The 16,140-nt window shown below is 47.5% G+C and overlaps 1 protein-coding gene across 4 annotated transcripts in view; it reads left to right on the top strand.

The window, feature by feature from the left end:
- The window catches only part of SLC4A4 (solute carrier family 4 member 4), a 114,988-nt gene that overhangs the window by 5,021 nt on the left and 93,827 nt on the right, over positions 1-16,140 (top strand). For all 4 annotated transcript variants that reach the window (XM_054291495.1, XM_054291487.1, XM_054291510.1 and 1 more), the window contains exon 2: positions 13,342-13,415. In XM_054291495.1, coding sequence (XP_054147470.1) covers positions 13,343-13,415 — 73 coding nt within the window. In that variant the 5' untranslated portion in view covers position 13,342. The remainder of the gene's footprint in view (positions 1-13,341; positions 13,416-16,140) is intronic.

Here is a 16,140-nt window from a genome sequence, read left to right as displayed (position 1 = left end):
AAGTGTATTTCTTACACACAGGAATTGGAGGTGCACATTTTGCTGAGATCTCAGAGCTAGCAATTGCGGTCATCTTGAAGCAGATGTTACCTAAATTCTTGTTAAATTTGTCTAGTTTGAGCTCAGTTCCCTGGCTGACACTTGGTGCATTCAGCAGATACAGAGCACGGCTCAAGACCAGCAGCCCTCCTCAACAGAGCTGCCTGTGTGTTCTTCTGGGCAGGAACAATCATCCCCAGGGGAAAATAGATGGGGCTTTGTTCTCTTGTGTCCCCAGCAAAGCTCCGTTCCAGAGCCTCGATGGCACAGTGAGCCAGCCTGTGGTGCCATGGGAGTGTTCCACATCCATTGTTTGACATCTCATGATCTCTTAGGTGAGCAGGGATGGGGTTTGAGCAGTACTGTCCCAGTAGATGTGTCAGTGCGGGGTTTCATGGGAGCAGTAGTGCTGGTGATGGAGTGTCAGTGCAGTAACACCTCTATCAGTGCAGAGAGAATGATTGGAAATGTGGAGCTGTTGCCTTAGTCCCACAAAAATCTTCAGTGCAGGTGACTTCTGGCCTTGAGGCAATTCAACTCATTGGCCTTTGAGGCCATGCTGAAGTGCTGTGCTGGGGTGAGTCCTGCATGAGTGGAAGAAATGTATGCTGAGATAGGACAGTGTGTGGGGAGAATTCATCAAGTGGGGCCAGAGGGATGCAGGGACAAAGTCTGGATTGCAGCCATGAGCTACTTGCAGGGTGGGGTTGGAAATCAGTGAAAGACCAGTGCAAAGTCTTGAGTGCATCTTTGATAGGCACTTGGAGGGTTATGTTAGAGAGAAGCTGTAGAATAGAGTATTGATTTAGGGTAGTGTTGGAATGAAATTAGAGCTGTCATTTGTCCACCTGCCTAGCTTATCTTTTCAGTTCCAGTTCACCAGTCGGATGACATCAGTGAACTTTTGCAAAAGATGCCTTGAATGGATATTGAAATGCTCTCCATTTCAGAGTGCTTTTGTATCTCTGTCGTGTTATTGGCATATCACTGGAATGTGCATAGAAAGGAGATTATTGCTGCCCAAGAGCAAGAACTGCTCCTACCAGAATGTGATAGATGCAATGATTCTCTGTAACTATGTGAGCGCTTCTTACTCGGGATAAAGGAGTATGTTTCTCCCTTTTAATCACTGGTGAATGATCAATTTTTATACTGAAGCTGGGCTTTAGAAGCACAGGCAGGCTGTCTCCCATGATGTACAGCTCCCGTGTCATACAAGCTTGGAGAAGGCCTTCTGTGCCCATTGGGCTTTCCCGTGCCTGGGGAAGAGCTTTTGCATTGTGCCTGACGAGGCAGGTGTGAGGTTCCAGCCATGGGACTCTGCCGGGTTCTGGCTTGTACGAGGCACCTTGCTGACCTTTGGGTCTCTGGGCTCTGTGTTACCACCTCGGCAGGGCTCTGAAGTTGAGCCTGAGAGCCTGCTAGCATGGACGGAATGTGAGCAAGCCTGGGCTCGAGCCTGGGCTTAGGCTCGTGCTTTGTCGGCAAGGCAAGCCCAGGCGCCCATGCTTGGCTGCTGTGGGCACAGAGCTCCAGACAGGATGCTCTCAGTGCTCAGTCTCATGGCTTGCTCCTGTTTGCAGTAGAACTTGAAGGAGTAGGCATGTAGCTGCCATCCTTGGGCTGTAATTTAACCTGGGATGGACACTCTGGACCTGTGAACAAAACAGTGCAATGGCAGGAATTGCTGCAGAAGGAAGACCTCTGTATTTCCCAAGTTTTGCTTGGATCACAGCTCTCTTCCCTTTGCCAGGAATACAGTGTATAAATTTTGTTGAAAGGGAATATGCTGCAGAACAGCCCTGTGAAAAAACCCCAACTGTGTGTTCCAGTGTAAGAATCCTCTCCAGAGACTGAGTAAAGGGAGATGGTGTCTCCAGCTTTTAAAATAATTACTCGAATTAAAGATCAAGCTAAAGGATCCTAGTTCACTGAACATTAGCTATGCAACTTAATTTGTTAAAAAGCATTGAAAAAACAATGTAAGCTCAATGTCTCTCCCAGCAAGTAACCTGGATGTTCCCTGAATCTTCACAAATGTGGGAGTGTAGAGATTGCTGTGAACTCTAAAAGTTTCTGTAATAACTTTTCTATGAATGGGGCAATGCTTCTTGAACGAACCTGTTTCTGCCTTTTTAATTCTAAGTGGTGAGTAGGACACCTTTGCATTACGTATTCCTGGTCTAGTAATGCCTTGGGTTGCCAACACCTCTGTTTTCCTGGAAAGGCTTGACTTGTGATTCAGTCAAGATACCTGTGGGTTTTTGTGGAGCAGTCTGTTCAGTTCTGGATGTGACCCTTAACTTGTAATTCTCAGAAATATCTATGAAGTCCTGATCTGTGGTATCAGCCCAACTTTTCTGGCTCTGGTCCCAGACCAGTCATTCAGCTTAGCAATAAAAAAATGCAAGATAATGGATGCAGATAACTGGGATTTAATATTACTGTCGCCCATTTCCCGTTTACCTTTAAACAGCCATGTTGCAATTAGGTGCTGGGCATAAAGCCCTTCTTTGTTAACAGGTGTCTCCAAGAAATGCGTGACTGATGACCGTGTCTGGGTTCAGCCGTGGTCACCCTGACAGCTTAAAAAAGGAGTGGAAAAGCTGCTTGTGCTTTTATGAATATCTATTACCAAAGCAAACCATTTCAGGCCTGTTACAGAAAGAGACTTTTTTTGGAAGAATGACTTCCTGCAGTGCTTTAGGTGCATGTGGAAAAGAGGATGAAAGCAGATGGTGGGTGATCAACGTGAGCTGTGAAGGACTCCAGCATGTCCTCATGCACAGCCACTGATGCTTTGAGGTGTACCTGCTGCAGCGTGGGCCTGGCCAGATCCTTTGAGACGTACCTTCTCCAGCCTGGAGTTATCCTTTGGGGTGTTCCCACAGGTCACAGCCCATTGGCCCAAGCTCCCACTGGAGCTGCAGCCTCCCCAGGACAGCAGCAGAGTAGCCCTGAGCTGTGCCCCATCAGCCCGGGCACGTCGTCGTCACTGCTGTTATCAGAGCATTCCCAGGCCCAGCAGAGCAGCCTGATAAGCACCACGGGAGCACCGAAAGCAAAAACTGCCCCTGACAACCTCTAGGCACCCCATGCAGCCAGACAAGCGTGCCCATGGCAAGGCAGGAGCCTCCTGATCAGTATCCATACAGCTATGACAGCTGTGAATTCCACCTAGCACATTCCAGTCAAATCTGCCGTTTTTTTGAACCCTTTGTGCCCTGTACTGGACACCAAAAAGGAGTGTCCTGATTTAACCCCAGCTGCACCACTGCTTGCTTGCTCCCACGACAGGTACAATAACATTGGTCAACTGCCATTTGTGAATTGTGTGTTTCCAGCACAAATCCAAACCATAGCCCCCTACTAGATATTGAGAAGAAAATGAGCTGTACCCCAGGCAGAGTAGCACAGAATGTTACATCCGCTGTGGTTCTTGAGGATGCCTTTGAGTTTATAGTTCCTAAAACAGAATTAGCAACTCTTGCTTTATACAGAGTTCTGGAGGAAGAGGAGAGGGAATGTGGGACCTATAAAATATTTTTTATAGCACTTACTCATGTCAAAACACTATTGCTTGAAACCCTAATGGGTAAAGGGCTGAATTGTACAGGCACATGGGAAATCTGAAGAGAACATTTGAGGAATGCCTGGGAAGTTCATGTTTATGGACTAATGATCTGGAGTCAGAAGGAGCCAGCTGCCATGCAGGGAGAGCAGCTCATTGCAGTGACAAACTTGTGTAAGTGGCAGTAGAGGAGGCTGAGCAGCCTTCCTTTGGTAAAGGAAGATGCAAGTGATCTTAATTTTTGAGGTTTTATCTGTCCAGAGAAGGATTTTTTTCATAATCCATCCTTAGGACAGATGAAGTTTTCCAGACCCTGAAAGAAAGACTGATGCTGAAGTCTCATTTTCTCTTCCCTTGCAGAAGTCTGCTTGGTTTTTTGTCCGAGCTCAGTAGCCTTTATACTGATGGTTAGGTTACTTTGGAAACCACAGGACGTCCTGCAGCAGCGCTGCTTATCAGCATTGCTGTGCTCCTACCAGTTCTGTCCCACAAGTTTTTCTTCCAGACAACATTGATGGGTCACAAGCAAGGGGTTCAGAAGAAGTAGCTGTGAGTACTTTCTGGCAAGAGATGACTTTTCAGCTCTCGGGTTGTTGTTTTCTTCACAGTCTTGTTTTAGGCTGATATGAATAAGTCTATTTTGAGCTGCCCTTAAATGGATGTCATGTAGAGGACAGTCTTGTTAAAACTTGGGAGTTGCCTGCTCAGCAGTTGGGTTCTGCGCTCTTGGCTGTGGTTGGAGGATACAGTAAACCCAGCTTTAGGGCACTGAGAACCAAATTAAGAACCTGACTGTCCCATGGAGCAAAATGCCGGTCCAGAAGCAAACACATTTTGCTGGTGAGGTGGGTTGAACATTGCTAAATGGATTGTCTTATGCAGGATCATGCATTGTCTGCTCATAGCAGTGTGCTTTTATGCTGCATCATGTTCGTGCTGCTGGAGCCGGTGTCCTGCTGAAGGAGCCCGTGTCGCTGCGCTACTGACTAACGTGATCATGTGCCCTGCCTGCTCTGGGCCAGGCTCTTATTAATCGCTAATTTGTCTGCAGGGCTGGGTGTAGGGATCACAGGCTGGCTGCTCCTCGCTGCCGTCACGCGCCCCAGCTCAGGTGCCGGGCGGGTCAGCATGACGCCCTGCTCTCACGGGCTGCGTGCACCCAGGGCCAAGGGCCACCCCAAGGTGATGCTGTGCTCCATGCTCCGGTGACCTGTTCCCTTAGAAGTGTACGAAATTGCCCTTTGCTGTCTCTGCAGGCAGTCTCAAGTGTGTGGCTGTGTGGACGAATTCTCTGTGGGCTAGTGGCCATGGCAGTGAGGTTCCCCGAGACTGTGTCATATCCCAGTAGCTGCTGGTGCTCTGGAACAGCTGTTTTCTACCAACCTGCCCCTCTGGTACCATGTGAAATTTGGAGGAGGGGAAGTTTTCCTGCATGTAGGTAAAATATGTAATGTTACTGGTTAGTGATAGCCCAGCACCACACATATGGTTGATCCAACAGCAGATGCTCTCCCGGGTGCAGGAGCACCATCTCTGGCCATGTAGAAGGGAATTGTCACTTGAAGTTGTGTTTCTGCTTGTGATCCTTGTGGGTATCTTGTGAAGGACCTGTATCCTCCTGGCTGTGTGGCTTGTGCTGGTGTAATCAGTGTTTTCTTGAGCACTTGACACTCTTGGGAGACAGAATGACTACCTGGGTCTGTGCTGCTCTGGGCTGTGACTGACTCTCTTCTGACTGGACCTTAAATTGGTGGAAGCAGTGAAATTCTTTTTTTCAGTTCAGCCTCAAGCTATAAAATAACTTGGTTTTGCAGTTCACTTCCCTCTCTCCTTTTCTGTCTGGAAACATTTCTTTATCTTCAGTAAGCTTCCATTGGCTTGTGTTTTCTGGGGTGGTTTTGTGGGTTTTTTTGTGTTTTGGTTTGGTTTGGTTTTTTTTCCTTTGGGTTTAGGTTGGTTTTGTGTGGGTTTTTGTTTTTTGTTTTTTGTTTTTGTTTTTTTTTTTTTTGTTTTTGTTTTTTTTGTTTGTTTGTTTTTTTTTTTTTTTTTTTTTTTTTTTTTTTTTTTTTTTTTTCTTCCCAGTGCAGCCAGTGAAGGCAAGAAGGGCATTTAGTTTGAAATCTGGCTGTTTGTGTTTCTGGCTCTCAGGTCTGCATTAGTTTTGAGTGACTATTATTGAATTAGGATTTGATGCATGCACCAGGACCAATGCCAGTGACCTTCCTCAGCAGAGATTTTGTCTCATCACCCCTGGGAATGGTCACTATAAAATCTTCTGGATGAGCAGTTGGCCCTCAAGTGAGGATGAGGTCCAAAGCCCACCGGTTTTTTCCTTGTCTAATATTTTTGGAGTCCTGTCTTCTGCCCGAATCTTGTGTGTGTGCTGACATTTGGTTTGGATGGCTTTGCCCTTCTGTTTAAATTTTACAGCTGTGTGCTCTGTCCGCACTCCTTTGGAGGTGAACTCAAGTGGTATCACATCCCTTCTTACTTTGGAGCAACTGCTCCAAGGTGGAAGAATTACAGTTTTAATAGACACCATCATCTAGTAACCAGGTAAAGTTTGCATAATTTGGGATAAGTGCACTTTGAGGAGTTCCTGCTTGTGTGACACCATGCGAGTGGTTAAGCAGATTCCCAAAATGATCCATGTTAAAAATATCCTTGATGCTGGATTATGTTTTTGAAACCAGCATATTGTGAATCCACATATCGCTTCAGAATGCCAAGAACTGGATCAGAAACGCTGTGCCTGCACTCTGGGAAGTGCTGAGAGTGCATTAGCTCCCTTGGCTGCTTCAGATGTGTCCAAAATGTTTTATACAACCAGGCTTTCTGCCTCTGCCAGCCAGAGCTCAAGTCTGGATTGTGCTGGTTCAGGTCTTGCCTGTCCTCCTTGCAGCAGGAAGCCAGCACATGCTCTGTACCCGTGTTACCATCAGTGGTCCAGAGATTTGTGATGCTTTTAGAGGGGCTTCAGCATCTTGGAAGTGGTTTGTGGGACAATATGCAACTCCAGGAGTTGCACACTTCACAGTCTGAAGCCTGAGGGAAGGGAAAAGCTTCAGACTGTAATCCCAGGGATTAAGCTATGGGCTGGTCTCACACCTTTTGTGTGGTGTGATTGCTATGGAGAACATTTTCCCCCAAAGCAGTCACAGGACAGGACAAGTGCAGGAGCTAGGTGCTTGCTGGGAAGGCAGGATTGAGTGTGCTGGGTTGATTTCCCTGGAGAAAAGCAGCCCTTGGTGAGTGGTGCCAGTGTGTGCTGCCCCACCCCTCATTGTACACACTGCCTGTTCCTTTGCTCATGGGAAATGGACTTAAACCCAGCACCACCCAGCCCAGATAACTCTTTGCTTTTAGTCACAGGACCAGGCTGCCCACTCTAACATCCTCATTTATAGCTGGGAATTTGCCTCAGGATCAGGCTTCCCATGCCTTACTTTTGGAGGTTCCAGGTGAGCAATATGCAGCAGATGCTGGAAGTTTCCTGCAGTTGCTGTTTCTTTGTCCAGGTTTCTCTATAGGTGTATCCAGACCTCCTATACTTTGAAAGCTGTGTGCTGAGCTGATGTAAAATACACACTTGAAACATTGCTCTGTTTCTTAGCCCATGGTACTTGCTCCTGTGTGTGACACAGGACACTTAGTCACAGATTCCTCAAAAAGAGCTCTTACAGGAGCCTGGAACTAGGAGCAGCTACTGTACAAACCAGCACTGGTTTCAGATAGATGCACAGTCAAGTAAGAAGTTGCCTCTCAGGCATAAAACTGCAACAAAAATATTGCGGGACATGACATTGTCACGGTAATAAATAGCCAAAAATAGTTCAGATGCCACAGGCTGGCTTGAAATAATATTTTTTAGGAAAAATCCACTACTACTTTTAGGTTTAAAACCTGATGTCTCTCTGCCTCTAGAGAAATCTTTTTTTGGTGATTTCTATTTCCAGGAAACAAAGCTACAAAAATGGATGGTTTATGTTATCCTCAAACAGATACATTCGTAATATTTGCACAGTCCAGAATCACTTCTTCCTGTGGATTCATCTCATTTGATTCCATCTCCCAAAGCTCCTGCCAAAGAGCAAGCTTGAATTCCTTACAGGCTGTCTCTGTACCTTTTCCTGGCTGTAGCTCCATGAAATACAGCAGATGGATGTGTCAGGAGCCAGGTGCTTGGCAGCAGAGGCTCACACTGCCCTGGAGAGGGGCTTGCACTGAGATCCTGCAGTTCTCAAATGAAGCTGGAGTGCAAGGCAGCCTTGTTCTTGCAGAAGTCAGCTGAAGAGGCAGCTGACTTCACCAGTTTAAATAGTCATGTCATTTTATGGTAAGTAATGTAATCACAATGAAACAAAGGCTTCAACTGTTACACCTGCCCTGCATTCATTGACAGTTCCTCTTGTATTCCTCTATGTTTTGATAGTGTTACTTTATTACTTGTGCAGAAGAAAGCTGTAACTTCATTCACTCCTAATTGCTTTTCCTAGTAGTTACTTAATTTTTGGAACATAGCCAGCTTCAGGAGTTCTTCCGAAATTGTCGGAGATCAAAATTGAAATCCAGGTGATGGAACTTATTTTGCCATCATGAATTAAAATGATTCTTATCTTGATTTCAGGAAGGTGCTCTCACAGACTTCACCTGTGAGTTGAGATAAAACATTTAGAGTTCCTGACGTTCCAGTCTGTAAGAGTTTTTGAAAACAAGGTTTAGTCAAGAACTGAGACTCCTATTTAAATCCTGTCACGGGACTTAATTTCAATCCCTGAGGACACCTCCATAAAGGGAAACATTTCACCTAATGAGATGACTTAATTGGGAATTTGTTTGGTTTATGAATATTAGGGTGCAAGTTCTTTGTGTGCAAAGCAGAGGGTTCTGTCCTGCTTTGCTCTGGGTGAGTACAGCCTTTTGCTGAGAAAGCTTGTAAATAAATGCAGCTTTAGAGCTGACAGGGGAAAATGCATCTAGGATAAATTTGGCAGCATGTTCCAAAAGTGCATCAACCAGGCTGTGCTGAGTATAGGCAGAAGCTCTTTTTTTCTATGTTATAAAGCCCATATGCAGGTATGTGAGAAAACCAGAACACATCAGGACCCTTAAAAGGAATCGGTCACATTAGGTCTGTTTATTCACACATTTGCGTATGGGCTGTGAGAGCATGAGCTGGGACCCGGTCTCCTTCCTGGTTTCCTGTTTACTTGGCCACTACAATTGCAGTGTCTGAATGCTTCACAGGTTGCAGAGAGAAGGAATAATGTTATCTCTGTCTCCCCCCAGCCAGCTGACAGAAGCAGCCTGTTTGGCTTGCTGACTCATTCCTGCACTTGGCATCTAACCTGGGTGGCTTGGTGACGGCACTGGGTGTCACTGGCAGGGAAGCCTTTGGTGGCTCTTCTCTCTGCTCAGGTCCAGGTCCTGTCCATGGGAGCCTTCAGGTCTGGCTGATTCATTTGTGGTTGAAGGTTGGATGAGGCTTGTTGTCACAAGTTGTGTTGGTTACACCTGAGGGGAGCAGTGTGGGGCTGTGAATGTTTCCTACCAGAGCAGATCTCTCCTTTTGTGTTTGGGGGTATGTGGTGTGGGGGAGCAGTATGTGGTAGATCTGGGGGTAAACCTTGTGGGATTTGGGACCTGCTAAACAGCTCAGCCCATGATGCCCCGTGCACCATCTGCTTGGGTTTGTCTTTTCTCCCGCAGCATCCCAATCCATGCCTTCCCACTCCACTTTGGTTGTGGTAGTTTTCTGAGGAAAACAGTCAGTCTTGACAGGTCACTGGTGCTGTGCTCTGTGAAACAGACAGGGTGGTTGACTTTGCACGCTCAGGAAGATCTTTCTTCCCTTGCCTTTCCCGGGAGAGTGGAGAGCTTCCCCACACCTGCCTGGCAGAGCTGTGGCACAGCGGGTGCTGTGCTGGGCAGGCCCCCTGTGGGCTGGCAGCTCCCACCGATCCGCCGGGAGCCCTGCTGCCCGTGCTGTTGCTCTGGGACCTGGAGCTCTCCCTCCTCCCTCAGCCCCATGATCCCCTCCACGCCCCAGCTCGCTGGGCTGCTCTCTAATGTGACTTTCTCACGGCTCTGTGTTACACTGCTCCAGTTACGGAACTGGCTCCATTTATTTTTCCTTGTGCAGTTCAGAGTTTGCTGGGGTTTCTTCCTGATTGCAAAAGCCGTTGGAAATGGGCAGAATCGTAAAAGCTTATCGGTGAGCAGTAACTCTCCCCTCTGGCTCCACAGCTCCGTCAGGCATTGATTCGCGCCGGCGAGTTGTGACTCCGCGCAACATCTCGTGTTGCCACATCAGTCCTTTTTATTTACGCCGAACACCACTTTCCCTCTCTCCTGCCCTCAGCCTTCCGAGTCTGGCAGCTGTGGAGCTGAGCAGCCGGGCGGTGGCAGCACTCCATCTCCCGGGGGAGCTGGCGGCCGGCCGCTGCCGGGAGTAGCGCGGAGAGCGCTAACTCCGAGGTTACGCTCTGCTTTGCGCTGCCTGGGAGATGCGGTGAGAGTGTTTGGTGCTGCAGCCAGAGACCCGCGCGAAGAATTCATGTTGTGATGAGCAGAACAGATGCTGGCAGATGAGCGCATCCATTAGCAAGTCCAGGATCTCTGCTAGTACTAAATTGGTCTTGTTCTTGCTGAGTAGCTGGGCAGAATATTTCCGTGAGCTGGATCTGCCGGCGCTTTTCAGGCAGAGCAGAGTTGCTGCTGGCCGTGTGTGACTCTTGTTCAAATGCTATTGACACATAACATAATTTCTAAAAATGTTTGGCCCAGAGAGGCCAGTTACTCAAGCAGTTCGTGTTTTTTTACTGGAGCATATTCTGTCAGACTGAAAATAGAAGCCAAATATTTTTAAATTTTTTTTTAGGTTTGTTTCCAAAATGTTGCAGCAGCAGTCACGAGGATGTGGATCTAGACAAGAAATGTCTGGAAACTCCTTTACCTTCCAACAAGGAGTTAGTAAACCAGGCTTAACCGCATTTCTTTTCAGAGGCCCTAAAATTTTTTCCATGCTTTCTTCTCTCCAGTCCATGTGTGTCTTCCATGGGATAGTGGTCTTGCTGCAGTGCTTCACCAACAGGAGTCTGCCTGCCACTTCCCCCTGAAGATTCAAGGGAACCTTTACTTGTTCCACATCACTATTTTTTTTTCTCTTTCTTCATTTGCAACTCCCATTTCATGGTATTTGAAAAATTCCAGGAGACTGAGATAATTTCCCCATGCAAATCGGTAAAGGATGTTTTCTTGCTAGATTTTGGCCCACAGAAATCCTGTGATAATCTGAGAAGGGCAGAAAAGACCAAGTCAAGGGAGGTGGTGCTTGGAGTCTAATCACTAAACTCCTGTGGATTAGAGCCGGGGCACTGTGCCAAGTCGACCCAAGCTCTATTCCTGGCCCTTTAAACCCCCCAGCTCCTTTGGATACATGTTTCAAGGAAAGCATCAGCCTTGCTGAGCAGTTTTCTAGCCCTCTGGAGCTAAAAAAGCATGGCTGTTAAATGTGATAAACCCATTCCAGGCTGGCACAGTGATGTTCTGGGAAGGTGGGGGACACTCCCACTGCTGTAGTGATGCTTGAGAGGATGCTCTGCTGTCATGGGAAGGATGAGGAGACATTTGCCAGGGAGATGGCAACTGGTGAATTTTCAGCCCTGTATCCCTTGCATGCAGTGGAAATTACTCCCTTCCTTTGCCTTTCTCTGCTCTACCACATTGCTCCTTCTCAGTTGCTCCATGGCTGGGCTGATGCTGCCTAGGCTGGAGGAGCTGGCCTTGGGACACACAGCGTTTAGGCAGAGCTGTGGGACACACAGGTGTGTTGCACACCTGCACATGTGTGGGTGCCCAGGGAATGGAGCTGAATGCCAGGATTAGTACAGACTTTACAGAGGAATAAACTAGTCCTGTAGTTTGTGTTTGGCCTGGAAATCCAGTCCCATCTATTCCAGATGTTTCCAGTTGAGTATCTAGCAAGGAGCTACTGTGCTGCTTTGTAGAAAAAAATAATTTTAAAAATGCGGGGTTGTTCCTGTACAATCATTGCAAACAGGCAAGGGTATCCATGGGATATGTTCCCTTCTGTTGCATTAGAAAAGATGTGTAAATAGCCTTAAATAATTTAATGAAGAGCTGGAGCTTTCAGGGGAGGCTGGTGTGTGCCTGAGTGCTGGCTTGGTGTGCTGTGCTGGCAGGGAGCACGTCCCACCCCTTTGCACCCAGCAGCAGCTGCTTGGGGAATGGCACCTTTCCTAGCTCAGGGAAATTTCTGCTTCAAATCCTCTGGCTCCTGGAGTTCAGTCAGAAACGGCCTGTGTGAAGGAGGAGCTGGCTAAAGCGGTGGAGGAAAACTTGACAGAGGTGGGAGAGTGGCTACTGAGGTACTGCTTTCATGAAATGGGACTCTGGTTCTTCCTTTTGTGGCTGAGTCTTATTTTTTATTTTCTAGTTAGGTAGCCAGGCATTGGGCATACAAGGTAGACACCCTAAGGCATTCTGGACTCTTGGATTCATCTGTTCAGTATTTATACCCTCCTGAATTTGAATATTCCATTAAGATAATCTGCAGGTGTTTGCTGCTACAGCTCTCAGAGGATCTTGAATGGAAGCAGTATGGATGGGAAGAATTTTTGAAGGCCTTGTCTCACTCTGAACTGAGTTTGTCCCTATTCCCCTGAGGAAATATAAGGAAAAGGTGCTGTTTTATGGCTGATTTTTGCTATGAAAACAAGTGACCAGCTTGGTCTCAGCTGTATTAGGATGGAAAGCTCCCATGGCGACTGCCCAGTAGTGAGCAGCAAATGTGTACTTAGCCTCTAAGGAGATTATTTAACACAGTTCCAATTTTGTTTATTATTATTTTATTATTTTTGCATTTGCTTGTCAAGAGTGGATTTGCAGATGTACCCTTGGAACGCGGGCAAGGTCTGGTTTTGTGGGTGAGCCACAGCAGCAGGAGTTGTGGGCAGCTCTGCAGAAGCACGGCGATGGCAGAAGCGTGGAATTAGGAGTCTCTGCTGTCCACAGAGGCAGATCAGAGGTGGAGAGAAAAGGGGAGGGGAAGGAGGGCAGCCACTAAAACCCTTCCCCAAATGGATGAATGAATGGGTGACACACATAAATGACTGCTGTGATGATCTGACTTACTGTAGCTCGGTCTTGGGATAATCCTCATATGTCAGATTTCTGTAAGGCCAGCATGTGACACAAGCTGGGCTCCCAGCAGACAAGTGTGCTGTGCTGCTGCTATTAGGGACTGTGCTTGGAACGTGTGGCCCTGGGGAGTGTGCCTGCTCCCTTCCCTGTGCCGCTGGGGCAGCATCAGAGGCAAACTGCCATCCCACCGACTCTTGGCTCTTGCATAGACAGCCCCAAGCCTGCCTGTGTGGCTGTACCTTTTGGAGAAAAGAGGAGGGGGGGCAAAAGCCAGACACAAGAAACAGGAAAGCCCCCAAAGACTTGTAGCTGGGATTACCTTGTTCACACCTGTCACCACTGATGTCCTCTCAAGGTCAGAATCGGAGCTACGTGAGGCCAGCTTAAAGCGAACGCCATGTGAAAGGAGCTCTATGAAGGAACAGCAGGCACTGGAAGGAGGACTGGAGTGCCCACAGGAACATGAACAACAGCTTGCAAGTTAACCTGCCCAGGACTTGGGCTGGTTCAAACAGCTCACTCCAGGAGAAGTCTGAGCATTCCTTTTTTCTTTTCTATTACTATAGGATGGAGGACGAGGCAGTACTGGATAGAGGGGCTTCCTTCCTTAAACATGTATGTGATGAAGAAGAAGTGGAAGGTAAGAGACTTGGACTGCTGGGGAGGAAGGGTGCCTTTGCTTTGGTGTTTGTATGTAGGAGGGCAGAGACCCGAGGTGCCTTTGGTTTGCCCAGTACTTCATCCTAAAATTGACTGAAACACGGGTAGGCTTGGTCGGGGTGGAGGTGACTTTTTAGAGAAATCCTCAGTTCCATTTGGGGAGCGAACGTTGCTGTGTGCTGCTGGCACACGCTTCCTCTTCCCCCAAAGTACTGGTTGCTGTGCCCTGCATAATGGCTGGGAAGCACCAGAGCTGTTTGCTTTGCTTTCCTCTGTGAATAGAGCTATTTGGCAGTGCTTGCCTATCAGCACTGCAGTTGTGAGCTTGGAAATGTGGAGGCAGCTGGAGAAGCCAAGTGGGAAATCCAGCAGAATTTGTACCAAGTGTCAGGGTGCTCTTAAGGCAGGAAGTGACCATTTGCCTGGGTTATTCTTTGTCCTTGGGAGGCATAAAGAGAATGATTTTCCCTTCAAGGAGAACTTTTTAACGGAGAAAACAATTTCCTCACTTTATAGGGAAAGAGTAGACTCCCTTGGACGTGTTTTTGCTTTTTCTCTAACTAAAAATGTTGTGAAATCCCAAAGGTAAAAAGAATTTAAAGCAGTTTACTTCAAGTTTCTTCCTGGAAAATGATGAAGCTGATAGGACTGAGTTAATGGCAGCAAATTCTCTTTTTCTCATTTTCTGAGGATTTATTTTCTGTTGTCTTGATGAACTAGTAGGGGGGAAGGAGGAGAACAGGATAGGATAGGACTTAACCTAGAAGGGAGAGGATTTCACCTTGCAGAACTATCCTTCCCCTCCTGACTTCAGGGTATTATTTTATTCTAACTTCTTTATTTGCAAACAAATGCCTGTGGCTTTTCAATTGAAAATGTGTTGAAAGGTGTAGAGTTACAGCCATGTCATTGTCACCAGTAATGGACAGGAAAGGATCCAGCAGTAGGAGAGGAAATAGTCTCTATAAAGAGCAGTTAGAGCACTTCCAGCAAACCAAGCCAGTCGTTTCCACCAAAAAGCCTGTGTTTTCTTCCTGTCTGGAATGAAGTAATCTGTGCTCAGCCACTATAAATCATTGTATTGGGTTTAATGAGGCTGTTTGCTGTCTGCAGGGTCAGGTTTGTATTAGCCTTTTGCTTGTGGAATAATTGACACTTTGGCACAACGGAAACATTTGAGGAGGGAGAGAGAGGATATTTTTTAATGTTTTACTGTCTTGAATGTTGCTACGTGTTGTTTTGAGGCACAAGGGCCGCGTGTGATGTTCCAGGAGTAAAATACAAGTGGTGGTTGGTGATGAGTGCAGGAGGGTCCTTCTGACTGTCTGCAGGGGATGTGGTTACGGCCTGAAGTAGTATTTGTGGCTGTGGTGTGTTCATATCCTTTGTTCCAGTGTGGATATCCTCATTTGGTTTAGCTGGGCTAACAGACCAGCTGGGGGAATGAGGAGCGGTGGTGAAACAAGCGCTTCTAATTGTACTCGACAGGGAGCTGGAGCTGCTGGGCTGAGCCTCCGCAGAACCCTGGGGCTGTGCAGCCAGCTCATTCCCTCGAGGGTGCTGAAGGCAGCCGATGATTCCTGCCAGGCTCCTGGGAGCAGCCCAGCTAAATTTCCCAAGGATGCAAGGCTGAGGCGTCTGTCAGGGTCACAGGGCATGGGTGGGTCAGCCAGGGAGCCGCTGCTCAGCCCCTCTGCTCTGTGCTGAGTGGGACAGCCTGGAATTCTTGGCATGCCTGGCAATCTGGGGCACTGCAGAAGTGCCTGTAGGCATTGAAGGCTTTGGCACTTTGGAGAGATCTTATTTGTCTCCAAGTTTCCAGCCTCGCTGTTTCTGCAGTTCTCTGTGTGTCCTCGGCTACATCTGTCTCTCTGCAGAGATCCGTGTGTGTCATGAGTGTGTGTATCCAATGTGCACCCTGGGTGCAGTCATGGTCTGCATGTGTGGGATCAGCTGACACTCACAGAGTAGTTGTGGTTGGAACTGATCTCCAATTCCAGCCCCTTGCCATGGGCAGGGACACCTTCTACTTGGTTGGTCCAAGGCCTGTCCAACAGTTCCAGGAATGGGGCAGCCACAGCTTTTCTGGGCACCCTGTGCCAGGGCCTCCCCACCTTCACAGGGAAGAATTTCCTCCCAGTATTTAATCTAATCTCACCCTGCCTTCTGTTAGTGTAAGACCCAGTGGAAGGGTTAAGATATCAGGCTGCAGACCTTTGGCTGGCACTTGGTGCAGATGCTTTTAAGTCCCTATTAGATTCCTGCACTTACAGTGGGGTGTTTTAAGGAAGGAGAGTGTCTGTCAAGAGACTTAATTTCACTGAAAGTGAGCAGAGAGGAGATGGTTTCTTTTCCTTCCATGAGGGGAAGGGGAGCTGTAACCTTTATCAGAAGAGATAGGTTAGCAGGAGAGAATGGAAAGACTCTCCAGCAGATCATTATAATATGCCTTGGAACCAGGCTGCTTTTGCTGGTTTTAAGTTGCTTTGAGTTCAAAGAGGCGAAGACAGAATTTTGAAGGTGTCGCTTTGAGCATCCCTCTTTGGTGTGTTCCTTGGGAAAAGAGAGGAGCGTGGCTCACTTTGTCAGTGATGCCCACAGGTTATGTCTGTGGGATGGAGATAGCAACTCCAACCTCATCACCCACCAATTTGATTATGTAGTGGTGCGGGGGAGAGGGAAGGACTTGGCTTTTTAAGGAGGGA

This window comes from Melozone crissalis, unplaced genomic scaffold (genome assembly GCF_028551555.1).
Source record: "Melozone crissalis strain CALT ecotype California unplaced genomic scaffold, PUWL_Pcris_2 ptg000006l_1, whole genome shotgun sequence".
Classification (NCBI taxonomy): domain Eukaryota; kingdom Metazoa; phylum Chordata; class Aves; order Passeriformes; family Passerellidae; genus Melozone; species Melozone crissalis.
The sequence above is the reverse complement of the archived record's forward strand: the minus strand, read 5'-3'. Positions and strand labels throughout refer to the sequence as shown.